Genomic DNA, 27,578 nt, shown 5'->3' on the forward strand with positions numbered 1-27,578 from the left:
CAGGGAAGATTGTGTTACTGGCTGGGTCATTTGCTGAGATTCATAATCAGGATAATTTAAGCGAAGAAGTTAAACATTGTAGGGATATGTTTTTCAGTGGATACCCTGATGTGCTGGAAGTCAGCTGTAGCAATGATAGTATCACTGATGGAGAGATTTCTTTGTATGAATTTAAGAAGTCTATTAATAATGCATTGGGGTGTCCCCAGGAAAGTGTGATATATGAAATTGTAATTGTATATAATTCGCTTTTGTGAAAATATTAAATGTTTGAATTGTGCACCTACTTTCCTCATGGAAAATGGAAATAGTAGTGCCTATTCTAAAACCTGGCAGATCCCCATTTGATCCTTCTAGTTAAGGGCCTATATCGTGAATGTCTCATTTATGTAAACTTATGGAATGTATGGTAATCATGCGCTTGAGTTATATTTTGGAAAGTGTGGTGATAAAGTGTTTTATTAGAGTGGATTTTGGAAGGGTGAAATGACATTAGATTCAGTTTTAGGTTTGGAAGATGATATTCGGAAAGCACAATTAAATAAAGATGTTGTAATAGCAGTATTTCTTGATACTGAAAAGGGAAATGATATGGAAGAAAGGACTTTTGATTAAATTAGGAGTGAGGGGGACATTATATAATTTTTCTGAGGTTTTTTTGGATGGACTGTCCAAATACCGGTCGGCATGTTATGTTTGTGTTTCTATGAGATAGAGAATGGGATCCCATAAGGCAGTATTTGTAGCCCTTCATTATTTAATATCATGATTAATGATATTTTCTCTGAGATGGGAAAATGGGATACCCTGGGTAAATCACAATATACAGATGACGTAGCTTTATAGATTAGAGGTATTAATTGCAATTTACAATTAATAGGTCAAACAGTGGGCAGATTGGTGAGGATTTTAAACTTTCAGTCGTTAAAACACATTACGTGGTTTATAAACAGCATTAATAGACTTGCACTTGATTTTAAATTATATGATTAATATTTTGAAGAAGTGTCAGTGGTAAGATTTCTCAGTATGTGGATGGATAATAAGCTGACGTGGAAGCACCTATCAGTAAAATAATTGATAAATGTAAAGGAGCTTTAAATCTCCTCAGACATCTATGTGGGTATTCTTGGGTGCAACATGAAAATCTTTGTTGACCAATTATATTTGTTTAATTTCATCTGTTCTTGATTATGTCTGTGTGGCCTATGGATCAGCTTCATCTTCAAATTAAAAATGTTTGTATGTGATACAATTACAGACTTTAAGATTGTGTTCTGGTGCGGTAATGTTGTCTCCTGTTTTGGCTTTACTGATTGCAATGGAACAATTGCCCTCAAAGTAACAGAGGTTCAAGTTGATGTCAACATACTGGATTAATTTGCGGGGGCAAGGAAATGATCATCCTGTTAAAGGTGTGCTGGAGGACGGTTGGGGACATCATAAGAAGAGTGTTTTTGGTTTGGGTGGCTGGGTTCTTATCACGCTGGGAATATGGGTGCATTGGATGATACAATATGTCCCACTGTAGCTTTTTCTGTAACCCCACCTTGTTTTTTTCCAATGACTTCAGTTGATTTTAGGTTACACGATCGGATTGGGTTCTGTCTGAGAGTCTGTTGGTTCATCAGTATATTAATGAAAGTTATTATCATACAGTAACCATTTCTACAGATGAATCAAAAGATAAGTTAACTGGGGATGTTGGTGTGGCTGTTTTTGTGTGCCTGAATTGCAGGTAATGATAAGGAAATTACCTATAGCCATTTATCAGCAAAGGAAGCAGAATTCTTTCCCAACAATATAGGCTTACAGTGGGTGGAGGAAATTGGTCAGAATACATTTCGGTTTTGATGAGTCTTAAACAGGTCATTCTGGCAGTAGGTCAGATTGACTGTTGGAAACTTGTCAAACCGTATTTCATATATAAAGTTTGATTTATATGTCTGCACATTATGGGCCCTGCACATCACACTGTTGAGGGAAATGATGATGTTGACTATTTAGCACCAAAAGCTGTTAAATGTTAAGCTATGGATATACACCTTCCACTTAGCAAATTAGAAGCTAAAGGGTTGGTAGTGTTAAGATTTACGGGCTTATGGCAAGACGTAGGATAATGGACATAAGGACAGACACCTTTACAGAATACATAAACCTGTTGGGTTTATAGAAGAAGGGCTTAAAACAAGGCAAGGAATGATATTGACTCGACTTAGCAATGCCCACATTATGCTTAATTATGCCTTGTAACTAATTGGAAAACTTCATTCTGTGTTGTGTACATTTTGTCATTATGAAACTGTCGAAACACATACTATTTCAATGTGAAGCGTACAAGGCTGAAGCAAAATCAAATGCAGTCTTCAGTACAATCTTTGCAAGGGTAGATAGTTTTCAAATAAAAACTATTAAATTATGGGACTGACTTTAAATTAATTCACAGTTTGAGCTGGAAAAGGCATGGAATAATTGTGTTAAACCTAAGGAAATGGCATATAAGGTAGCAAAGGTGAGTGGGATGTTGGATTATTGGGATGCTCTTAAAATCCAGCAAAAGGCAACGAAAAAAGCCATAAGAATGGTCAAGACGAAATATGAGGTCAAACTGGCCAATAATATAAATCAGGATACTGGAAGTTTAGTTTTCAGTTACACGAAGAGTGAAAGGGAGATGAGAGTTGATACTGGACCACTGGAAAATGATGCTGGTGAAGTAGTAATGGGGGACAAAGAAATGGCAGATGAACTTAATGAACAATCTTCACTGTCTTTTCTGGTCAGCACCGCCCCCACTTGTCCCATTTAACCTGTCTCATTGCGGGTGGACTTTAGGACCCGGGGGAGCTCAGGACCCGCCGCCCGCAACTGCTGCTGAATCCCCGGTGTTTCTGTTCGGTTGACAGATGCGGTGAACGAGTTAAAATTAATCAATCGACAATGCTTATTTCGTGTTTATTTCACTCCATAGAACCATAGAACACTACAGCACAGAAAACAGGCCATTTGGTGCTTCTAGTCTGTGCGGAAACTTTATTCCGCTCGTCCCATTGACCTGCACCCAGTCCGTAACCCTCCAGACCTCTCCCATCCAGGTATCTATCCAATTTATTCTTAAAACTTAAGAGTGAGCCTGCATTTACCATGTCAGATGGCAGCTCGTTCCATACTCCCACCACTCTCTGTGTGAAGATCCTCCTAATGTTCCCCCTAAACCTTTCCCCTTTCACCCTAAAACCATGTCCTCTCATATTTATCTTTCCTAATCTAAATGGAAAGAACTTACTCGCATTTACTACCTATACCCCACATAATTTTGTAAACCTCTATCAAATCTCCCCTCATTCTTCTACGCTTCAAGGAATAAAGTCCTAACCTGTTCAATCTTTCCCTGTACATCAACTCCTGAAGACCTGGCAACATCCTAGTAAATCTCTGCACTCTTTCAATCTCTCCAACCTCTCCATGGATACCTCATGTCTGAACTTTCTGAACTAACCTCCCATGTGGGACCTTGTCAAAGGCCTTACTAAAGTTCATGTGGACAACATCCACAGCCTTTCCTTCACCTACTTAGTTGGTAACCACCTCGAGAAACTCTTCGAGATTCATTAAACACGATCTACCATGCACAAAGCCGTACTGACTATCCTTAATCAGCCCTTGGCTGTCCCAATACTTGTAAATCCGATCTCTCAGAACATCCTCCAATAACTTACATACTACTGATGTCAGGCTCACTGGCCTGTAGTTACCTGGTTTACCATTGGAGCCTTTTTTAAACAACGGAACAACATGAACTACCCTCCAATCCTCCGGCACTGCACCCGTGGCTGAAGAAATTTTAAATATTTCTGTCAGGGCCCCTGCAATTTCTACTCTAGTCTCTCTCAAGGTCCGAGGAAATATCAAGTCAGGCCCAGGGAATTTATCTACCTTTATTCGCTGTAAGGCAGTAAGCACCTCCTCCTCCTTAATCTACAAATGTTCCATGACACTACTGCTTGTTTCCCTTCCTTCCATATACACTATGCCAGTTTCCTGAGTAAATACTGATGCAAAAAAACTGTTTAAGATCTCCCCCATCTCATAAGGCTCCACACATAGACGACCACTCTGATCTTCTAGGGGACCAATTTTGTCCCTTACTGTCCTTTTACTCTTAATATACTTGTAGAAACCCTTCAGGTTTTCCTTCACATTATCTGCCAAAGCCACCTCATGTCTTCTTTTTCCCTTCCTGATTTCCTTCTTTAGTATTTTCTTACGTTTTCTATACTCTTTAAGTAACTCATTTGCTCTTTGTTGCCTCTACCTGCTATACACTTCTCTGTTTTTCTTAACCAGATCGCCAATATCCCTTGAAAACCAAGGTTCCCTATGCCTGTTAACTTCGTCTTTAATCCTGGCAGGAAAATGCAAACTCTGCACCCTCAAAATTTCACATTTGGAGGCCTTCCACTTACTGAACACGTCCTTGTCAGGAAAAAAAAACTTATCCCAATCCACTCTTCCTAGATCCTTTTTCATTTCCACAAAATTAGCCCTTCTCCAATTTAGAACCTCAACTCAAGGACCAGACCCGTCCTTATCCATAATTAACTTGAAACTAATGACATTATGGTCACTGGACCCAAAATGTTCGCCTACACACACTTCTGTCACCTGACTGTTTGGTTTCCTAATAGGAGATCAAGTATTGCATCCTCTCTCGTAGGTACCTCTATATATTGATTTAGAAAACTTCCCTGAAAACATTTCACACACTCTAAGCCATCTAGCCCTTTTACAGTTTGGGAGTCCCAGTCAATATGTGGAAAGTTAAAATTCCCTACTATTACAACTTCCTGTTTCTTACATCGGTCTACTATCTTTATACAGATTTGCTCCTCCAATTCTCTCTGACTATTGGGCGATCTGTAATACACCCCTATTAGTGTGGTAACGCCTTTCCCGTTCCTCAGCTCCACCCATATGACCTCTGTAGACAAGCCCTCCGGTCTGTCCTGTCTACGCACAGCTGTGATATTTTCCCTGACTAGTAATGCCACTCCTCCCCCTTTCATCCCTCCCCCTCTATCACGTCTGAAACAACAAATATTTCTATCATGTATAAACCTTAGGTGGGAGGTTATCTTTTTGTATTAATGTATTAAAAATAAATTATAAATTCTACAATGAGAATTACAAATTCTCTTACTGAAGGATTCATATTCAAACAGTATCCAACAAATCAGATTCTTGCATATATGGAAACTGAGATAATTATTTTTGTAAAAATCTCTAACCTGAAGATATTGCAGTAAGTGTGTATGAGAGAGAGAATATTTACTAATTAACTCTTCAAATGTCATCAATCGACCATCACAAAATAAATGATAATAAAAATAAATAAATCTGCAAAAAAAAAACAGATCTCCTTAATCACTAAAGATTAAACAAGTTTGGGAGAGAGAACTTAATATGACCTTTGTTAATGATGGTCAATTCTTCTTTAATATGAACCAATCAGTGTTTAATTCAATTTAAAATTGTTCACTGTTACAATTTCACAAAGGAGAGACTATCCAAAATATTTCCTAACATAGACAATTATTGCGATAGGTGTAAAACTGAAGTAGCCACTTTTTCACATATGTTCTGGTCATGTTCTTCATCAAAATCTTTTTGAAAATCTTTATTTTCTACAATTTCTAAAGCTCTGAAAATTAATTTACAACCTAATGTACAAACCTTTGATTGCTGTTTATACATGCAGTCCTCGCATGACCTTTATCCTCCTCCACCTCACTATCTGCTCTAACACTCTGGTTCCCCCTCCCTCTGCAAATCTAGTTTAACCCCCACCCCCCCCCCCCCCAGCAGCACTGGCAAATCTACCCGCAAGAATGTTGGTCCCCCTCCAGTTCCGGGGCAAACCATCCCGTCGGAACAGGCCCCACCTTCCCGGGAACAAAGCCCAATTGTCCAGAAACATGAAGCCCTCCCTCCTGCACCATCTCCTTAGCCACGTATTTAGCTGCACTCTCCGCACATTTATATTTACAGGGACTTTACTCCTGACGCCGGTCCCGGGACCCGACCCGTTTACAGACCCGGAGCGGAACCGGAGCAGATTCTCAGCCATTGGTTTTCATCCCAGGGCGCGAAGAAAGGATAAAGTTTCCCCGTGAATTTATTCCCAGTGAAGGTGTGGAGACGGGACTTGGTCTCCGCGTTGTAAAATGAAACTGTCCCGGACTCGTAACTGAGATAAACTCCCACCCTCCCGGGGATGGGACCGGCAGCGAGACGGGACCCGGGGGAGGGGAGACCGTCCACGTCACAATCCCGATGTAACACGTCACAATCCCGCCCGATGACCCAGAATCCGGTCTCCGGACTCAGACTGACCCGTCCCTTCCTCTTCACAGACTCTGCGGCGACTCCCAGACACCAGTCCCGATTCCCCGTCACCTCCACCTCCCAGTAATGTCTCCCCGATGTGAATCCCTCCGATCCCAGCACACATTCCCAGTGTATGAATCTCTTCCCGGTGTAAGGGAGATCCCTCCGGGTCCAGGTCCGTCTCACACTCTTCCGATCTTCAGACACCTCGAGCCACGGATGCGCCGTTTCCACATCCAGGGTGACAGAGACTGGGGGGAGAAGCAGAGAATTAGAGAGTCCCCGGGTATCGGGGGGAGACTCGGACAGCGCGGCCCCGGGGATCGGGGGGAGACTCGGGCAGCGCGGCCCCGGGGATCGGGGGAGACTCGGACAGCGCGGCCCCGGGGATCGTGGGGGGAGACTCGGACAGCGCGGCCCCGGGGATCGGGGGGAGACTCGGGCAGCGCGGCCCCGGGGATCGGGGGGAGACTCGGACAGCGCGGCCCCGGGGATCGGGGGGAGACTCGGGCAGCGCGGCCCCGGGGATCGGGGGAGACTCGGACAGCGCGGCCCCGGGGATCGGGGGGAGACTCGGGCAGCGCGGCCCCGGGGATCGGGGGGAGACTCGGACAGCGCGGCCCCGGGGATCGGGGGGAGACTCGGGCAGCGCGGCCCCGGGGATCGGGGGGAGACTCGGACAGCGCGGCCCCGGGGATCGGGGGGAGACTCGGACAGCGCGACCCCGGGGATCGGGGGGAGACTCGGGCAGCGCGGCCCCGGGGATCGGGGGGAGACTCGGGCAGCGCGGCCCCGGGGATCGGGGGGGAGACAGGCAGCGCGGTCCCGGGGATCGGGGGGAGACTCGGACAGCGCGGCCCCGGGGATCGGGGGGGAGACAGGCAGCGCGGCCCCGGGGATCGGGGGGAGACTCGGACAGCGCGGCCCCGGGGATCGGGGGGAGACTCGGACAGCGCGGCCCCGGGGATCGGGGGGGAGACAGGCAGCGCGGTCCCGGGGATCGGGGGGGAGACAGGCAGCGCGGTCCCGGGGATCGGGGGGAGACTCGGGCAGCGGGGTCCCGGGGATCGGGGGGGGGGGGGAGACTCGGGCAGCGGGGGTCCCGGGGATCGGGGGGGGGGGGGAGACTCGGGCAGCGGGGTCCCGGGGATCGGGGGGAGGTTTGACCCGACGAAAGCGGGTGGACAACTAATGTCTCCCCAAGGGTTTTCCACTGAACAGGGAAACATCCTCCCTGACTCCTGCCTGTTGACCCCTGAAAGAATTTTGTGTTTCCATGAGATCTCCTCTCATTCTTCAAAACTGGGAACAGAGAACATAGAATCGGACAGCACAGGAACAGACCCGTCATACAATGTTCACATTCATTTGTGAGTGTGAAGTGGGGGAGTGTGATGGTTTGAGACAGTAAAGGAGGTGATAATGGGAACCAGTAGGGGAGAGATGAATGGCAGATTGAACCAGGAGGGGGAGGGGTGGAAACCCCGTGGGTGAACTGTGTGTCTAGAGTTAATGAGAAGCTAGAGGGGGCAAAGATGGCAGGTGAGGATGACTTTGTCCCCTTTCCCACAACCCCATCCCCCGCAGCCCCTCATTAGGACAGGGGATGAATTTGCAGAGACCCTTAAGCAACACAGGTCCTGATGAAGTGTTTCAGTCTGAACTGTGGACTGTTTACTCTTTTCCATAGAAACTTCCCGGCCTGCTGTTCCCCCAACAATTTGTGTGTGTTACTCTGCTTTAAATATACTCAATTATTTGGCCTCCACAGTTGCCTGTGGCAGATTCACTATCCTGTGGATAAAGGAATTCCTCCTCATCTCTGTCCTAAATGGACATCCCTATAGTCGGAGGCTGTGCTTACTGTTCTCGACCCACCCACATCCTCCCAACATCAACTCTCTCCAGACAGGTGTCAGAGAGATCTGGCGAGACCCTTCATCAGGACCTGTGTAGCTTGGATTACCAGCATCTGCAGATTTTCTCCTGTTTGATTTTTAAAGCAGAAGTTAATAAGTAAACATCTTGATTAGTCAGAATCTCAAAAGTTATGGGGAGGAGGCGGGAGAATAGGGTTGATGGGGATAATAAATCAGCTATTCTGCTAAACTCCCGTGAGTACAGGCCCAGAACCATCAAACACTACTCATATGTTAACACTTTCATTCCCGGAATCATTCTTCTGAATCTTCTGGACCCCCTCCAATGCTAGTACATGTTTTCCGATAGAGGAGACCCAAAACTGCTCACAATACTCCAAGTGTGGTCTGATCAATGCCTTATAAAACCTCAGAATTACATCCTTGCTCTTGTATTCTAATCCTCTCGAAATGAAAGCAAACATTGAGTTTGCCAATCTTACCACTGACACAAACTGCAAGTTAACCTTCAGGGAATCCTGCACAAGGACACCCATGTCCCTTTGCACCTCTGATTTTTGAATTTCGCCCTGTTTACAGAATTGTCTATGTGTTTAATTCCTTCGACCAAAGTCGTACCTGCCTAAGTTTGTACCTGCCAAACTCTACCTGTGCTACAAGATCCTTATTCCGTATACTGGTACATTCAAATAGGACCATAAGTCAAAGCAGCAGAAGCCGGCCATTCGGTCGATTGAATCTGCTCCGCCATTTTATCATGAGCTGATCCATTCTCCCATTTTCCCACTCCCCCACCTTCTCACCATGACCTTTGATGCCCTGGCTACTCACATACCTATCAATCTCTGTCTTAAATACACCCAATGACTTGGTCTCCACTGCCGCAAGAAATTCACAGATTCACCACCCTCTGGCTAAAAAAATTTCTTCGCATCTCCGTTCTGAATGGGCGCCCTTCAATCCTTAAGTCATGCTCTCTCGTACTAAACTCCCCCACCATGGGAAACAACTTTGCCACATCCACTCTGTCCATGCCTTTTAACGTTCAAAATGTTTCTGTGAGGTTCCCCTTCATTCTTCTAAACGCCACGGAGTACAGTCTAAGAGCGGTCAAATGGTCCTCATATTAACCCTCTCATTCCCGGAATCATTCTAGTGAATCTTCTCTGAACCCTCTCCATTGTCAGAACATCCTTTCTTAAATAAGGAGCCCAAAACTGCACACAGTATTCCAAGTGAGGTCTTACCAGTTCCTTATAGAGCCTCAACATCACATCCCTGCTCCTATACTCTATTCCTCTAGAAATGAATGCCAACATTGCATTCGCCTTCTTCACCACCGACTCAACCTGGAGGTTAACCTTAAGGGTATCCTGCACGAGCACTCCCAAGTCCCGTTGCATCTCAGAACTTTGAATTCTCTCTCCATTTAAATAATAGTCTGCCGTTTATTTCTTCTACCAACGTGCATGACCACACACTTTTCAACATTGTATTTCATTTGCCACTTCTTTGACCATTCTCCTAGTCTATCCAAGTCTCTCTACAGACTCTCTGTTTCCTCAGCACTACCGGCCCCTCCACTTATCTTTGTATCATCAGCAAACTTAGCCACAAAGCCATCTATTCCATAATCAAAATCGTTGATATACAACGTAAAAAGAAGTGGCCCCAACACGGACCCCTGTGGAACACTACTGGTAACCGGCAGCCAACCAGAATGGGATCCTTTATTTCCACTCTGTTTCCTGCCAATCAGCCAACGCTCTATCCACATATGTAAATTTCCAGTAATTCCATGGGCTCTTATCTTGTTTAGCAGCCTCATGTGCAGCACCTTGTCAAAGGCCTTCTGAAAATCCAAATACACAACATCCACTGCATCTCCCTTGTCTAGCCTACTTGTAATCTCCTCAAAAAATTTCAATGGGTTTGTCAGGCAGGATTTTCCTTCAAGGAAACCATGCTGAGTTTGGCCTATCTTGTCATATGCCTCCAGGTACTCGGTAACCTCATCCTTGACAATTGACTCCAATAACTGCCCAACCACCGATGTCAAGCTAACAGGTCTATAATTTACTTTTTGCTTCCTTGCCCCCTTCTTAAATACCAGAGTGGCATTTTCAATCTTCCACTCCTCCGGAACCATTGCCAGAGTCTACTGACTTTTGAAAGATCATTGCTAATGCCTCCGCGATCTCCACAGCTACTTCCTTCAAAACTCAAGGGTGCATTCCATCTGGTCCTGGAGATTTATCTACCCTCAGACTATTCAGCTTCCTGAGTACTTTCTCTGTCGTAATTGTGACTGCGCACACTTCTCTTCCCTGACACCCTTGAGTGTCCGGTATACCGCCGATATATTCCTCAGTGAGGACTGATGCAAATACTCGTTCAGTTCCTCAGCCATCTCCTTATCTCCCATTACAATTTCTCCAGCATCATTTTCTATCGGTCCTTTTGTAAGCTTTTAAAAACTTCCCAATCCTCTGTCCTCCCACTAATTTTTGCTTCCTTGAATGCCCTCTCCTTTGCTTTTACTTTGGCTTTCACTTCTCTTGTCAGCCACGGTCGCATCCTTTTTCCATCCGAAAATTTCTTCTTTTTTGGAATATATCTGTATTGCACCTTCCTCACTTCTCGCATAAACTCCAGCCACTGCTGCTCTGCCGTCCTCCCGCTAGTGTCCCTTTCCAGTCAAATTTGGCCAGTTCCTCTCTCGTGCCACTGTAATTTCCTTTACTCCACTGAAATACCGACACATCGGATTTCGGCTTCTCTTTCTCAAATTTCACGGTGAACTCAGTCATGTTACGATCACTGTCTCCTAACGGTTCCTTCACCTCAATCTCTCTAATCACCTCTGGTTCATTACACAATATCCAATCCAGTACCTCTGATCCCGTAGTGGGCTCAACAACAAGCTGTTCTGAAAAGCCATCCCGTAGACATTCTACAAATTCTCTGTCTTGAGATCCAGTGTTGACCTGATTTTCCCAATCCACTCGCATGTTAAAATCCCCCACAATTATCATAACACTGCCCTTCTGGCAAGCCTTTTCTATTTCCTGTTGTAATTTGTAGTCCACCTCACTGCAGCTGTTATGAGGCCGGTAGATAACTGCCATCAGGGTCCTTTTACCCCTGCGATTTCTTAGCTCAACTCATAAAGATTCTTCCGATCCTATGTCACCTCTTTCTAATGATTTATTATCATTTCTTACCAATAAAGCCACGCCACCCCCTCTGCCTACCTGCCTATCCTTCCGATACACCGTGTATCCTTGGACGTTCAGCTCTCAGAGACATGCATCCTTTAGCCACGTCTCAGTGATGGCCACAAAATTATACCTGCCAATCTGTAGCTGTACGACAAGATCATCCACCTTATTCCTTATGCTGTGTGTATTTAAGTTTAACACCTTAGGCCCAGTATTTGGTACTTTTTGTTTTGATTGCACTGCAACTCATCCCAGTGGCTGCAAATTTGCCGCATCACCTTCCTGTCCTTCCTGACATCTTTACTGCTCACTATCTTAGATTTATTTCTGTTTTCCCCCTCCTCCACTCTATCATTCCGGTTTCCCATCCCCCTGCCAAATTAGTTTAAACCCTTCCTAACAGCTCTATTAAACATTCCCGCTATGATATTGATCCCCTTCGGGTTCAGGTGTAACCTGTCCTTTTCGAAGAGGTAATACATCCCCCTGAAGAGATCCCAATGATCCAAGAATCTGAAGCCCTGACCCCTGCACCAGTCTCTCAGCCACGCATTCATCTGCCTGATCCTACTATTCTTGCCCTCGCTAGCACGTGGCACAGGTAGCAATCCTGAGCTTACTACCCTGGAGGTCCTGCTTCTCAGCTCCCTTCCTAACTCCCGGAAATCTCTCTTCAGGACCTCCTCCCTTTTCCTCTCTATGTCATTGGTACCAACATGAACCAAGACAGCTGGCTGCTCGCCCTCTCCCTTCAGGATATTCTGGACCCGATTCGAGACATCCCGTACCCTGGCACCCGGGAGGCAGCACACCATGCGGGTATCTCTACCAGGCTCACAGAATCTCCTGTCTGTTCCCCTGACTATGGAATCCCCTATGACTACCGCATTCCTCTTCTCCCTCCTTCACTCCTGCACAACAGCGCCAGGCTCAGTGCCAGAGACCCGGTCACCGTGGCCGTCCCCTGTCAGGTCATCCCCCTCAACAGCATCCAAAACGATATACTTGTTGCTGAGGAGGGCAGCCACAGGGGTGCTCTCCACTATCCGGGCATTTCCCTTCCCTCTCCTGACAGTCACCCAGTTTTCTGACCCCTGTAGCCTAGGGATGACTACCTCCCTGTAGCTCCTGTCTATCACCTCTTCATTTTCTCTAATAAGCAGTAGGTCATCAAGTTGCAGCTCCAGATCCCTAACACGGTCTCCGAGGAGCTGAATCTCGGTTCACCTGGTGCAGATGTGGCTATCAGGGAGGCTGGAGGTCTCCCAGGATTCCCACATCTGACACCCTGAACAAAGCACTAACCCTGCAGACAACCTACCTAATTCTACAGGAATGAAACAAAGAAAGATAGGTCTACTCACCCACTTACTTCGCCAAACACACGAACTTTTTAAACCGTTAGCTAATGTGCCCTGCTGTTCCCCCATCCGTCCGGGCCGATTTGCCAAGGGGAGAAAAAGAGTCGGTGCCTCGCTCTCGACTCTTCCCGTTTCCGCCTAAGCCTGTTGAGCCAAAGCCCTACACTCTGCTGCCACCCACTCCGCTGCCCGCTGTATAGGGTGGTCATCTTTTTAAACTCTCCGCGCTGTCCTGCGCAGTCTCGCCGTTCTTGTACGCCAAGTTTTTTACAGAACTGCCTTTCTTCAGAATTTAGCTCCCACGCCGCCCTTCTTGTCCCAATCTAAAAAAAACACCTTCAGTCGTGTATTCATCAGCCTATTCCACACTGTCCACAGGAAATTCAGCAAGGCCTTTGATGTCGTTGATAGACCACACTTGGAGCATTCTCTGCATTTCCAGTTCCCGAGTATGGGGAGGATGTCATTACACTGGACAGGAGGCTTCAGGAGGATGTTACCAGGACTGGGGGCTTGGGTTAAAAACAGAGAGTGGATAAGCTTGGGCTATTCAGCTGTCGTGTAGGATGTTCAGGTATGACCCCTTATTGAGGTAAATAATTCATAAGGGGCTTAAATAGCATTTCTTTTTCCAAGATATGGGAGTACAGAACCAGAGGCCTCAGATTGAAAGTGAGATGGGAAATTTTTCTGAGTGGTCTATCGGGTAACATTCTCATAGAGAGGGAGGTTGGTAAATGGAATTTACCATCAGACGCTGTACAAACAGGTAAAAATAAAAGATTTTAAAATAAATTTGGGCAGGTACACAGATGGGAAATGGTTAGAGGGATGGGGGTGGGGGGTGCAAACACACACAAATGGTCCATGCTCAAGAAGACATCTTAGTCTTGCAGATTGATGAAGTGGGCCGTGGGTTCAACATCCGTTAAACCCTCCCAGATCATCCTCCTGAGGAATCTCACCCCGGAGTCTGTCTGTGAAGTGTTGATGTGACATCACGTCAGAGGGCAGCTCAGTGCCACAGAACAGACAGACTGGGTAAGGACGGAAGATTTCAATCCTAAATGGGAATGTGTGCCTATTTCTGTGGCCGTGTGTCACACTTGACTGAGTTGTTTAAATGAATAAATGACTTTCTCTGAAGAGATTGGTTTCCAGGTTACTGAGGGAAATAACAACGTACATTGCTGAGGCTCTGACTACAATCTGCCAGTCCTTCCTGTGTATGTGTGTGAGGGAGCTTTGCCAGGCCGGTTATGCTGTGTGTGCTTCTCCCGAGATGAAATCTTGACCCATGTCAATGCTTGTTGGTGTGTCCGAGCTCATTCTCACAATGCTTCAATGTAGTGGTCTGATCACCATAAGACATAGGAGCAGAATTAGGCCATTTGTCCATCGAGTCTGCTCTGCCATTCAATCATGGCTGATCCTTTTTTTCCCTCCTCAGCCCCACTCCCTGGCCTTCTCCCCGTAACATTTGATGCTGTGTCCAATCTAGAACCTATCAAGCTCTGCCTTAAATACACCCAACAAGTTCCACAAATTCACCAGCCGCTGGCTCAAATTTCTTCGCATCTGTTTTAAATAGACCCCCCTCTATCTTGAGGCTGTGCCCTCTTGTCCTAGACTCCACCACCATGGGAAACATCCTTTCCACATCTACTCTGTCTAGGCCTTTCAAAATTCGAAAGGTTTCAATGAGATCCCCCCTCATCTTTCTAAATTCCAGCCAGTACAGACACAGAGTTATCAAACGTTCCTTGTATGATAACCCTTTCATTCCTGGAATCATCCTTATGAAATGAACCTTCTGCAATGCCAGCACATCTTTTCTTAGATGAGGAGCCCAAAACTGTTCACAATACTCAAGGTGAGGCTTCACCAGTGCCTTATAAAGCCTCAGCATCACATCCTTGCTCTTGAATTGAATGCTAACATTGGATTTGCCTTCCTCACCACTGACTCTACCTGCAAGTTAACCTTTAGGGTGTCTGCAGAATGACTACTAAGTCCATTTTCAACTCAGCTTTTTGGGTTTTCTCCCCATTTGAAAAAAAATATCTGCACATTATTTCTACGACCACAGTGCATGGCCATGCATTGCCCAACATTGTATATCATTTGCCACTTTCTTTCCCATTCTCCTCATCCAAGTCCTTGTCCAGCCTAACTGTTTCCTCAACACTACCAGCCCCTCCACCAATCTTCGTTATCATATGCAAACTTGGAAACAAAGCCATCTACTCTAGGACAAGAGGGTATGACTTCATGATTGAAGGACGTCCTTTTAGAACTGAGATGCGGAGAAACTACTTTATTCAGTGTGTGGAAAATCTATGGAATTTGTTGCCACAAGTGGCTGTTAAGGCCAAGTCATATTTATGGCAGAGATAGATAGGTTCTTGATTAGCCAGGGCATCAAAGGGTATAGGGTGAAAGCAGGGGAGTGGGGATGACCGGAAGAATTAGATCAGCCCATGACTGAATGGTGGAGTAGACTCGATGGGCCAAATGGCCTACTTCTGCTCCTATATCTTATGGTCTGTTCCATCAGCTAAATCTTGATATACAGCATAAAATGAAGGTGTCCTAACACTGACCCCTGTGGAACACGAGTCAGTGGCAGCCAACCAGAAAACCTTTACTCTCATTCGCTGTTTCCTACCAATCAGCCAATGTTCTAACCATGCCTGTAACTTTTCTGTAATACCATGCCGTCTTAACCTGGTTACCACCTTCATGTGTGGTACCTTGTCAAAGGCCTTCCGAGATTCCAAATATACAACATCCACTACATCCCCTTTATCGATCCTGCTTGTAATCTCCTCAAAGAATCCCAACAGGTTTGTCAGGCAGGATATTCCCTTAACGAAGCCATGCTGACTTGTCCTATCTTGTCCAGTGTCACCAAGTATTCCATAACCTCATACTTAACAATTGACTCCAATTTCTTCCCAACCACAGAAGTGATGCTAACTGGTCAATAATTTCCTTTCTGTTGCCTTCCTCCTTACTTAAAGAGTTAAGTGACATTTGCCATTTTCCAGTCCTCTGGCACAATGCCAGGGTCCAACGATTTTTGAAAGATCATTTGAAATGCCTCCATAATTTCTACTGCAACCTCTTTCAGAACACTAGGGTGCAGTTCATCTGGTCCGCGTGACTTATGTACCTTTAGTTCTTTCAACTTTTTGAGCACCTTCTCCCTTGTAACAGTAACTGCACTCACTTCTCTTCCCTCGCACTCTTCAACACCGGGCACAGTGCGAGTGTCCTCCACCTTCTCCTTTGTAACAGTAACTGCACTCACTTCTCTTCCCTCGCACTCTTCAACACCGGGCACAGTGCTAGTGTCTTCCACGGTGAAGACTGGTGCAAAATATTTGGTTTATCTGCCATCTCTTTATCCCGCGTTATTATATATCCGGCCTCATTTTCTAGTGGTCCTATATCCACTCTCATCTCTGTTTTTTTTTACAATACTTGAAAAACAATTTGATATTGTTTGCTAACTTGTTTTACAAAGACCGGTGTGTAAAAAGGGCCTGAAGGATCTTTGGAGACCAGAGTCACCCCAACCACAAACTGTACCAGTTGCTACCATCCGGGATACGGTACTGCAGCATAAAAGCCAGGAGCAACAGGCTCCGGGACAGCTTCTTCAACCAGGCCATCAGACTGATTAACTCATGTGGACACAACTGTATTTCTCTGTTATATTGACCAGCCTGTTGTACATATTATTCATCATAAATTACTATAAATTGCACATTGCACGTTTAGATGGAGACATAACATAAAGATTTTTCATCCTCATGTATATGAAGGATGTAAGTAATAAAGTCAATTCAATTCAAATCGATTTCTTGTTTATTTTTTCCCACCCAATCATCCTCTTAGTTCCTCTCTGTAGATATTTAAAAGCTTCCCAATCCTCTGTCTTCCTACTAATTTTTGTTTAGTTGTATGCCCTCTCTTTTGCCTTTACATTAACTTGTCTTCCCTTGTCAGCCACGGTTTTACTATTTTGCCATTTGAGTATTTATTTATTTTTGGAATACATCTATCCTTCACCTTTCTTACTTCCCCAGAAACTGACACCATTTCTGCTCTGCTCTCATCCCTGCCAGCATCTCCTTCCAATTTGCTTTGGCCAACTCCTCTCTCAGACCACTGGAATTTCTTTTACTCCTCTGAAATACTACAATGGCAGACTTTAATTTCTCCTTATCAAATATCAAGTTGAACTCAGTCATGTTGTGAGCACTGCTTCCTAAGGTTTCTTTTAACTACTCACCTCTGGTTCAATACATAACACCCAATCCAGTAGAGCTGTTCCCCGAGTAGGCTCAACGACAAACTGCTCTAGAAAGTCATCACATTGCATTCAACAAACTCACTCTCTTGAGATCCTTTACCAACCTGATTTTCCCAATTGACCTGCATGTTGAAATCTCCCATGATTATCATAACATTGTCCTTTTCATCAGCCTTTTCTATTTCCAGTTGTAATCTGTGGGCCTCAACCCACTGACTGTTGGGAGGCCTGTATATGACTGGTGTCAGTGTCATTTTTACTTTTGCAGTTCCTTACCTCAACCCAGAAGATTCAACATCTTCCAATCTTATGTCACATCTAGCTGCTGATTTACCAGCAGAGCCACACCACCCCATCAGCCTTCCTTCCTTCCTCCGATACATTGTGTAACCTTGGACTTTCAGCTCCCAACTACAACCATCCTTCAGCCACGATTCCGTGATGGCCACAACATCATACCTGACAATCGGTAATAGTGCAACAAGATCATCCACCTTATTTCTCATACTCCATGCATTGAGATATAACACTTTGTGTACTGTATCTGCTACCCTTTTTAATTCTGCATCCCTAATGCACTGATACTCATCCTGCTGGCTGCAATTTTGTCCGCGCATCTGTCCGCCCTATCTGACAGTCTGACTGCACGCTATCTTTGCATTTTTATCATCAGTCCTATCCAGAGTCCCTTCACTCTCGTTCCCACCCCACTGCCAAATTAGTTGAAACCCTCCCTAACAGCTCTATCGAACCTCTCTCAGAGAATATTGTTCCCCCTCGGGTTCAGGTGCAACCTGTCACTTTTGAACAGGTCATACTTCCCCCAGAAGAGATCCCAATGATCCAAGAAGCTGAAGCTCTGCCCCCTGCACCAGCTTCTCAGCCACACATTCAGGAGGGGGTGGGGTGAAGACCTGTGTCAGTCAGAGTCTGCACTCCCAGCTCACAAAGGACTTGTGTATTTCCCTGACAATCCCGGTCACCACACTGATACCTGCTTTTATTCCCTACAATATTATCGTCAGTATTAAATTCCCAGCTCCTGTGGAAGGATTCAAATTCATGTTTTGGCGTGTTAGTGCAGTGTGCCTGGGATCAGGACACAGTGGTTCATCTGCCAGTCCCGTGTATTGGTTGTATTGTGACCCTGTGCTGGTGTGTTCAGGGGTCTGACTTCTCCAGCTGACCATGTGACAGTGATCGCTCCCAGTCGGTGGGGTTGATGTGGAATAAACTTTGGTTCCCCTTAATTATAATTATAAATATAGGTTCTCCTCCTATAATTATAGACAATCCTTGCTTCAAATTAGAACGCAACTGAACAAGGAGAAATGAATCTTTGTAAGTTTTACCTCGGTTAATGGCATCAAGTGTTTCTCTCAGCACTGTGTTCAACAAATAGAGGTGATCAAATTTTTCAACCGGTAGGGCCTCATCTGTCACTGACAATTCCTGGACATCATCATTAATCCTGTAAATATTAAACTGCTGGTTATTAACTGCAATTTTGAACTATACAGGTTTTCACAAAAAAGTATGTCCTACCTCCTGTTCCAATGAGCTTCCTCCTGAAATAAATCAAACACAAATCTGATTAGACTTGGACTTACTGTCCACATCCTGAATTTCATCCAAATCATTACAAGGTGTTGAAAATTCCCACTCACACACATGGACAATAGAGAACCACGGGGTAAATGACAGGGAAAGTTTCTGAATGTCAGACCATTACTAAGAGGATGAAACTTACAGGGAAGACAGGACAGGTTGTCCATTTTCATCTGGATATGATATCAGGGTGACAAGATGGAGGAATTTAAGATCAGTGATGGATTTAATTGTGAGAGGTGGGGGGTGAAGTACCTCTCTTTATGGGAAGAATTGTGGGAGGTGAAATTCCAGATTGATTTTAATAAATCCCATAAGAAATTTAGTGAAGTGGAACTCGCTGCCACAGGAGTGGTTGAAGCGGAACAGCAGAGATTGAATGTAATGGGGAAACTGGATAAACACGTGAGCGACCATCGAGTTCGGTGCTGTGTTGCTGGGTGTGGTGAGTATGTGGGAGGAGAATTTTGAAGCAGGGAAATTGATAGAAGATGATGGACCGAATGGCCTGTTTCTGATGGAGACTGGACGAGATGTACCCCAGGCCACTGTGGGAGGAGATTGTTTCTGATGGAGAGCGAACGAGATGTACCCCAGGCCACTGTGGGAGGAGATTGTTTCTGATGGAGAGCGGACGAGATGTACCCCAGGCCACTGTGGGAGGAGATTGTTTCTGATGGAGACCGGACGAGATGTACCCCAGGCCACTGTGGGAGGAGATTGTTTCTGATGGAGACCGGACGAGATGTACCCCAGGCCACTGTGGGAGGAGATTGTTTCTGATGGAGACCGGACGAGATGTACCCCAGGCCACTGTGGGAGGAGATTGTTTCTGATGGAGACCGGACGAGATGTACCCCAGGCCACTGTGGGAGGAGATTGTTTCTGATGGAGACCGGACGAGATGTACCCCAGGCCACTGTGGGAGGAGATTGTTTCTGATGGAGACCGGACGAGATGTACCCCAGGCCACTGTGGGAGGAGATTGTTTCCGATGGAGACCGGACGAGATGTACCCCAGGCCACTGTGGGAGGAGACTGTTTCCGATGGAGACCGGACGAGATGTACCCCAGGCCACTGTGGGAGGAGATTGTTTCTGATGGAGACCGGACGAGATGTACCCCAGGCCACTGTGGAAGGAGATTGTTTCTGATGGAGACCGGACGAGATGTACCCCAGGCCACTGTGGGAGGAGATTGTTTCTGATGGACAGCGGACGAGATGTACCCCAGGCCACTGTGGGATGAGATTGTTTCTGATGGAGACCGGACAAGATGTACCCCAGGCCACTGTGGGAGGAGATTGTTTCTGATGGAGACCGGACGAGATGTACCCCAGGACACTGTGGAAGGAGATTGTTTCTGATGGAGACCGGACGAGATGTACTACAGGCCACTGTGGGAGGAGATTGTTTCTGATGGAGACCGGACGAGATGTACCCCAGGCCACTGTGGGAGGAGATTGTTTCTGATGGAGACTGGACGAGATGTATCCCAGGCCACTGTGGGAGGAGATTGTTTCTGATGGAGACCGGATGAGATGTACCCCAGGCCACTGTGGGAGGAGATTGTTTCTGATGGAGACCGGACAAGATGTACCCCAGGCCACTGTGGGAGGAGATTGTTTCTGATGGAGACCGGACGAGATGTACCCCAGGACACTGTGGAAGGAGATTGTTTCTGATGGAGACCGGACGAGATGTACCCCAGGCCACTGTGGGAGGAGATTGTTTCTGATGGAGACCGGACGAGATGTACCCCAGGACACTGTGGGAGATTGTTTCTGATGGAGACCGGACGAGATGTACCCCAGGACACTGTGGGAGGAGATTGTTTCTGATGGAGACCGGACGAGATGTACCCCAGGCCACTGTGGGAGGAGATTGTTTCTGATGGAGACCGGACGAGATGTACCCCAGGCCACTGTGGGAGGAGATTGTTTCTAAAGGAGACCAGATGAGATGTACCCCAGGCCACTGTGGGAGGAGATAGTTTCTAAAGGAGACCGGACGAGATGTACCCCAGGCCACTGTGGGAGGAGATTGTTTCTATAGGAGACCGGATGAGATGTACCCCAGGCCACTGTGGGAGGAGATTGCTGAGCCTCTGGTGATTATCTTTGCATCATCAATGGGGACCAGAGGTTCCAGTGGATTGGAGGGATGCAGAGGTCATTCCCTTATTCAAGAAAGGGAGGAGAGATAGCCCAGAAAATTATAGACCAGTAAGTGTTACTTCAGTGGTTGGTAAGTTGATGGAGAAGATCCTGAGAGGCAGGATTTATGAACATTTGGAGAGGCATAATATGATCAGGTATAGTCAGCATGGCTTTGTCAAAGGCAGGTCGTTCCTTATGACCCTGATTGAATTTTTTGAGGATGTGACAAAACACATTGATGAACGTAGAACAGTAGATGTAGAGTATATGGATTTCAGCAAGGGATCCAAGGGGACATTGATTTGTTCAACCAGAATTGGCTTGCCCACAGAAGACAAAGTGTGGTTGTAGACGGGTCATATTCTGCATGGAGGTTGGTGACCAGTGGTGTGCCTCAGGGCTCTGTTGTGGGACCCCTTATCTTTGTGATTATTATAAATGCCCTGGATGAGGAAATGGAGGGATGCGTTAGTAAATTTGCTGATGACACAAATGCTGGGGATGTTGTGGATAGTGTGGAGGGCTGTCAGAGTTTACAGCAGGACATCGATAGGATGAAAACTGGGCTGAGAAGTGGCAGTTTGGAGTTCAACCCAGATAAGTGTGAGGTGGTTCACTTGGTAGGTCAAATAAGATGGCAGAATATGGTATTAATGGTAAGACTCTTGGCAGTGTGGAGGATCAATTGTCTGGTGAAAAACAGTTTACTGCCATTTGTAAATGCTGTGTCTAGGAGCGACGCATCTGTTTTCTGTCTTTGATTGCCCTGTCTGCATTGTGTTCTGTTACGTGATTGTTATGGTAACTAGTCACGCGTGTGGGGTGTGGTAATAGTGAAGGGAATAAGTTACGTATTCGTGCTTTGTTCTGGGCAGTCTTGAGCTGAGGACGGATGGATATCATATCGTTTGTTAACCGCTTTGTTGCTGATTAATTTACGATTAATTACGCTGAAGTTTCATTGCTTCATGATTGTCTGTTGCAGATAAAGGATCGAATACAAATCTTCGACATTTTGGAAGGTGATTATTCGTGTGATTGACGTGTGCGTCATACAGGTCGAACAATCTGTGTGAGATCACCAGCAGCGGCAATTGATTTGTTAGAATTGGCCGCTGTGCTGTGTTTATTTCAAATATACCACTGTTCATTTAGTGCCCTTTGACAGAAACAAATTGAAATGTAATCCCTCACCTTGAGAAATATCACACCGTCTTTTTGATCCATCTGTTCCTTTAACTTAGTGATTTCCTCCTGAATAATCCTTATATTCTCTTGGAGAGCTAGAAGATTTTTCTCCATTTTGTCGAGAATCCTCTTCTCTTCTTCTTTGAGATCCCTGAGTAAGCTCTGCTCTTTCTCAGTGATAATCTGGCGCAGTTCAGCAAACTGGGATGTGATGTAGGTCTGAATGCTGGGTGACTGTTTCTGTCAAATGAAAGTGAAGATTAATTTACTGTATTGCTGTGTTGTATTTCCTGATGACATTAAGGAGACCATTTGGTCCATTAATGTCCATGCTAGCTCTGAAACATTCCCATCAACCCCATTCACTGACGTTTTCCTGAAATCTATTCTCCCCATTGACCCATTTACTCCCATCTGATACACACACACCCTCCCCACCTTTACAGGGTTAACGGTAATTAGCCATTCATCCGGCATGCCCTTGGGATGTGTCATAGTCTCTTGTGGTCACAGGGAGAGCATGCAAACTCCACACAGACAGCAACAGAGGTCAGGATCGAACGCTGGTCACTGGAGCTGCGATACTCAGCTATTCTGCATTAAAGGGAGCAAAACTCGACTGTAATATCAGAAATTCCGCTCAGGAAGCCTCACCCGAACTCCGGAAATCTTCTCTTTCTGTTGCTGCTCCTTTTTCTGGAAGTATGATTTCTTTTTTGTGAGAGAGTCTAAGGAAGATTTTAGCTGATCCTGGAAGTCAGAGAGCGAAGGAAATAGAAACAAAGATGCATCAAAAGAAACAGGTGATCAAACCCGATTATCACACAAAATGCCGGAGGAACTCAGTGAGTCAGGCAGCATCTATTCAGGGGAAATAAACAGTCGGTGTTTCGGGATGAGACCCTTCATTAGGACTGGGAAGGAATGGGACAGAAGCCAGAATAAAAAGGTTGGGGATGAGAACCAGCTGACAGCTGACGGATGAGACAACGTGAGGGGGAACGTGGGGGAGGGTGATGAAGTGAGAAGCTGGGAGGGGACAGGTGGAAGAGGTAAAGAGCTGGAGAAGAAGGAATCTAGTACGAGAGGACAATCGACCATGGAAGAAACGGGAGGAACTGGGCTGTTTGCGGTCCTGAATGGTGACGAGGGAGGAGGTTAGGAGTCAGGTCCCACTTGTCCCGTTTGCAGGTATCAGTGTCAGGAGGGAGATCAGTGGGGAGGAGCGAGTGGATCAGGGCGATACAGGATGTGGACCGCGATCCGTATGGAGAGCGGAGAGTTGCGGGGTGCGGAGTTGGGCTGTGGGACGGAGAGATGCTAGAATCCCGTTGGAAATGGCGGAAGTTGCAGAGAGTGATGTGTTTGTTTTGGAGGCTCATGTGATATTATGTAGGAGAAAGGAAATGTGTTAAGTATCAAATTAACGTTAGATTACCTTGTAGATTTTAACAGCTTCTTTAATCGGCTTGAAGCGGTGCTCTCTGTGTTCCTGCGCGTCTCTACAGATCAGACAGATCAGTGTCTTGTCCGTTTCACAAAACAGCTTCAGTTCTTCCTCATGTTCCTCGCAGTGATGTTTACTTTCCTTCCCTTTCGGATTCAGGTTTAGATTTCGAGCTTTTTCAGCCAGATTTGCTAAGGCCCGATTCACCCTGAGGGTGCGGTCAGCAAACTCCTCTCTACATTCCGGGCAGGAGTTTCTCTCCTCCCTTTCCCAACACCGTGTGATACAAGAGCGACAGAAGTTGTGTCCACACTCTAGTATAACCGGATCGGTGAAGAAATCCAGGCAGACGGGACAAATTGTCTCCTCGGTCCAACTCTCGGCCGGTCCTTTCGAAGCCATGTTAACTCCCAGCACTTCCTGATTCAGAATGCTTTCACTTTCGGGGAGCTGCTGATCCCCTGCAGTACCGTGATTGTCCACTACACGCGCTGCAGACTCAGGGAATGAACATTAAGCTGCTCTCTGTGGGAAGGAATTGTGGTATCTATATCAGGGAAGGATCAGAAACAGATTAAGCTGGTCAGAACAGAATGAAAACTCAGCCATGGACTGCCTAAGCCCGGCTATGAAAGGAGGAGTGTTGGGGATGGGGCTAGCAAACCCATCCCATAAAAGCCCAGTGTGACAGAAACGTCAACTGAATCTCCACAGGCCTCATCCCTGGGATCAGAAGGACCTTCCCCTGGAAGACGATTGAATTTGTGTGGTGAAAGCAGAGGCCACAGGGCTGATCAACCCTCGGAGAGCTGCTGGTGGCCGCCTGTGTCCCGATCGGCGTGATGGGCTAAAGAAGAAGCAGAACAGAAATGAAGCCGGAGAGAAGAGCCTGGTTCAGTCTGAGGCCGGACTGAAAGGGACAAGTTCTGAAAAGAGACTGCAGATGCTGGAATCTCGAGTAAGAAACATGAGGCTTGAAGAACTGAGTGGGTCGGGCAGCAACTGCAGAGAGAAATGTACAATCGACTTTCCGGGTCGAGATCCTTCATCTGGACTGTCTCAACCCGAAATGTCGATTCTCCATTTCCCTCCACAGACGCTGCCTGACGAGCTGTGTAACCCCAGCAGCTCGTTTTTACTTTTCTGCAGGTATAAAGAGAGTCAGGCTGGGGGGTGACACGATGGGACAGTAAATATTTAAAATGATTATTAAATGAGTTCATACCATGCGAGTGGGGATGTGGAGGATATTGTGCGGTGAGGAGACAGATGCAGTGGTGATGACCGACTTGTGGCTGCAGGAAAAAGCACAGGACGGGACATTCTACGTCACAAGGTATTGGATTCGGTCCAGTACATCACGGGGTGGAGCCCTCCCCAACATCGAGCACATCGACATGAAACGCTGTCGGAGCTTCCATCATCAGAGATATTCACCACCCAGGCCAGGATCTTTTCTCGTGCCTCACTCGGGTAGAAGCCTCAGGACTCGCACCACCAGGGTCAGAAACAGTTACTACCCCTCAGTCATCAGGCTCTTGAACAAATCAAAGATAACTACGCTGACTTGCCCATCCGCTGAGATGCTCCCACAACGAATGATCACACTGGGCCTGTCTCCGAATGAGAGAAATAAGAGACAGATACAGTCTCGCAGGGCTGGGCCAGGAATGATGTTTCCTCCGGGTGGAGTGTGTAGCCAAGCGCCACAGACTCAAAACCCGAGGTCATATTTGGGGGCTCGGCAGGAAAATAGTGATTCTGAGTGAATAACAGAATCAGAGTGAGGGGCCGAATGGCCACGTCAGCGCCTGCTGCTTATTTTCTAAATTGCGAGTTTACCTTTGCGCCTTGTTCTCCCTTGGCCTTCAGCCTGTCGGATTGCACAGGGGAGCGGTGAGAGCTCCGGAGATCCATCAGCAGCCGCTGCGGTTATTTCATGCTCTTGTTATTTATCCTGTTTCTCCATATTTGCATTTGCACAGTTTGTTACCTTCAGCACTCTGGCTGATCTGTCATGACGCTGTTATAGTTACTACTCTACAGAATTCTTTTTAGTATGTGTGCAGGAAAATGAATCTCGGTGCTTTATGTGGTGATTTATTTGTACTCCGATAATAAAATTTACTTTGAACTTTGAGCCTCAGGGAACTTGCTTTGATTCTGAGAACAAACTGTGACTGACACCTCCGGCTCCCGGCAGCAGCCCGACCTCAGACAAACTCACAGCCAATCAGAGAACAGCGCTGGAACAAACATGCTCTCATTGGTGGAGCGTGTCATTGGGCGGGACACCGAGCGCTCAGAATGGAACTGGAAGCGACTGGACCCGGTGAGAAGTTGGAGATCGGGAGCGGCACTTCGGGGAAAGTCTGCAACACCAGCCGGGGTCTTAATTCCTTCAGGTGGCAGAGGTGAGGAGACTGGGTGAGAGTCCGTGAGATGTTTCAGCAACACGGAGAGTGCCTGGTCTTTCCCCGCCGTGGATCGGAGCCGGTTGTCCGAAGCTGCCTCCCAGACCCGTCCCCTGTTGCTGGGAGACAGGAGATGCCCCGCAGTGGCTGCCAATGGATCTCCGGAACTCTCACCGCGTCTCTGTGCAATCCGACAGGCTGAAGCCCAAAGGGAAAGACTGCACAGGTAAACTTGTGCTTTAGGAAATAAACATGATCGGTGTGGCCATTCGACCCCGTGTGCCTTCTCTGCCCTTCATTCATCGCCACTTTCCCGCAGTGTTTCCGTCACCGCTGTGGCCCTGAATTTGCCTTTTGAACTTAGAAACCTTGTGGAGAAAATTCCAAAGATTCACTGCACTCTGGGTGGGGAAATTCATGTGAGACTGTCTCAGTCAGACCACCTCTTATTTCTCTACTTTTGAGACCGTCCCAGCCTGTGTAATATCTCAGTGGACACACACACCCCCACCCCATCAGTCAATGTGGGAAACCTTCTCTTCATTCCCTGCATCCCAGAGGCTGACTCCGGGAGGGAGACCAGACCTGTACACAGTGTTCCATGTCCACTCTCACTAGGACCCCATGTACAGTATCGTCAGCATCAACGATAGAATGAATGGCTTCCCGCTTGCAGAACAGGTGGAGCATCTCACTGTGGTGTGAACTTGCTGATGTATCTTCAGGCTGGATGACTGAGTAGTTCCCCTCCCTCACAGGTGAATGGCCTCTCCCCACGGTGAGCTCACTGGCGAGTAGGCTGTGAGTGAATCCCTTCCCACACTGAGAGAAGGAGAATGGCATCTCACTGGGATCAACCATCTGGCAATTCAGAAAGGTGAATAAGATGATGAGGGATAGAGGCTTTTTCCCAAGACTGAAACGGCTCACAGGAGGGGGCATAGTTTTAAGGTGCTTGGAAGTCGGTACGAGGGGGATGTCAGAGGTAAGTTTTTCACACAGAGTGGTGAGTGTGTGGAATACACTGCGAAGGTGGGAGAGATGGATACAATAGGGTATTTCAAGAGACTCTCGGATAGATACATGGAGCTAGGATGAATAGAGGGCGATGTAGTAGGGAGATTCTAGGCAGTTTCTCAGTTAGATTGCATGATCTGCACAACATTCTGGGATGAAGGGTGTGTAATGAAATGTAGATTTCTTTGTTTCTGTATGAACTCCTCACCTTCTAACAAGGCAAGGATCAGGCATCTAGAGTGACCATCAAATTCTCTGACTGTACTCCTGTCTGTATGAGAATGGGCTATTTCTGTCTTCAATCAACCTGTGATTTGGCTCAATTTGTCCTTTGGTATTATTTCAGTTCTGGCCATGTCCCACAACACTGCAAAGAGAACTTGTTTCTACATGTCTGATCCTGGAGATTTTCTAATTCCTTGGATTCCCTCCCCCCAGTTGATTGACAGTGATGAACCCATTGATGGCAATGACATGAAAGTAGTTATTCTCATTGGAATGTGGCACTTTTGTGATGTGAATGCCATAACTCAGCTGGCATCGAGGACAAAGCTGTTTTATATCCTTCTTTACCCA

General features: G+C 46.4%; 1 protein-coding gene across 1 annotated transcript; it reads right to left on the minus strand.

Annotated features, from left to right (window-relative positions):
* Positions 1 to 1,584: 1,584 nt before the first annotated feature.
* Positions 1,585 to 26,846, minus strand: LOC140722676 (uncharacterized). The gene is made up of 8 exons (XM_073037382.1): positions 26,774 to 26,846; positions 25,799 to 26,183; positions 23,563 to 23,626; positions 22,779 to 22,874; positions 22,131 to 22,364; positions 18,716 to 18,738; positions 18,523 to 18,641; positions 1,585 to 1,616 (listed from the first exon to the last, which is right to left on the minus strand). The coding sequence occupies exons 1-8, from the start codon at positions 26,844 to 26,846 to the stop codon at positions 1,585 to 1,587; spliced, it is 1,026 nt and encodes a 341-aa protein (XP_072893483.1).
* Between the last annotated feature and the right edge of the window lie 732 nt (positions 26,847 to 27,578).

This window comes from Hemitrygon akajei, unplaced genomic scaffold (assembly GCF_048418815.1).
Source record: "Hemitrygon akajei unplaced genomic scaffold, sHemAka1.3 Scf000083, whole genome shotgun sequence".
Taxonomy (NCBI): Eukaryota; Metazoa; Chordata; class Chondrichthyes; order Myliobatiformes; family Dasyatidae; genus Hemitrygon; species Hemitrygon akajei.

Coding starts and splice junctions, on each gene's coding strand:
- LOC140722676 (XM_073037382.1), bottom strand. CDS start 26,846: ATGGTTGATCCCAGTGAGATGCCATTCTCCTTCTCTCAGTGTGGGAAG. Junction 22,875..23,562: donor AAGCTGTTAAAATCTACAAG/GTAATCTAACGT, acceptor TCTGACTTCCAG/GATCAGCTAAAATCTTCCTT. Junction 18,739..22,130: donor ACGGTGTGATATTTCTCAAG/GTGAGGGATTAC, acceptor GATTTATTTCAG/GAGGAAGCTCATTGGAACAG.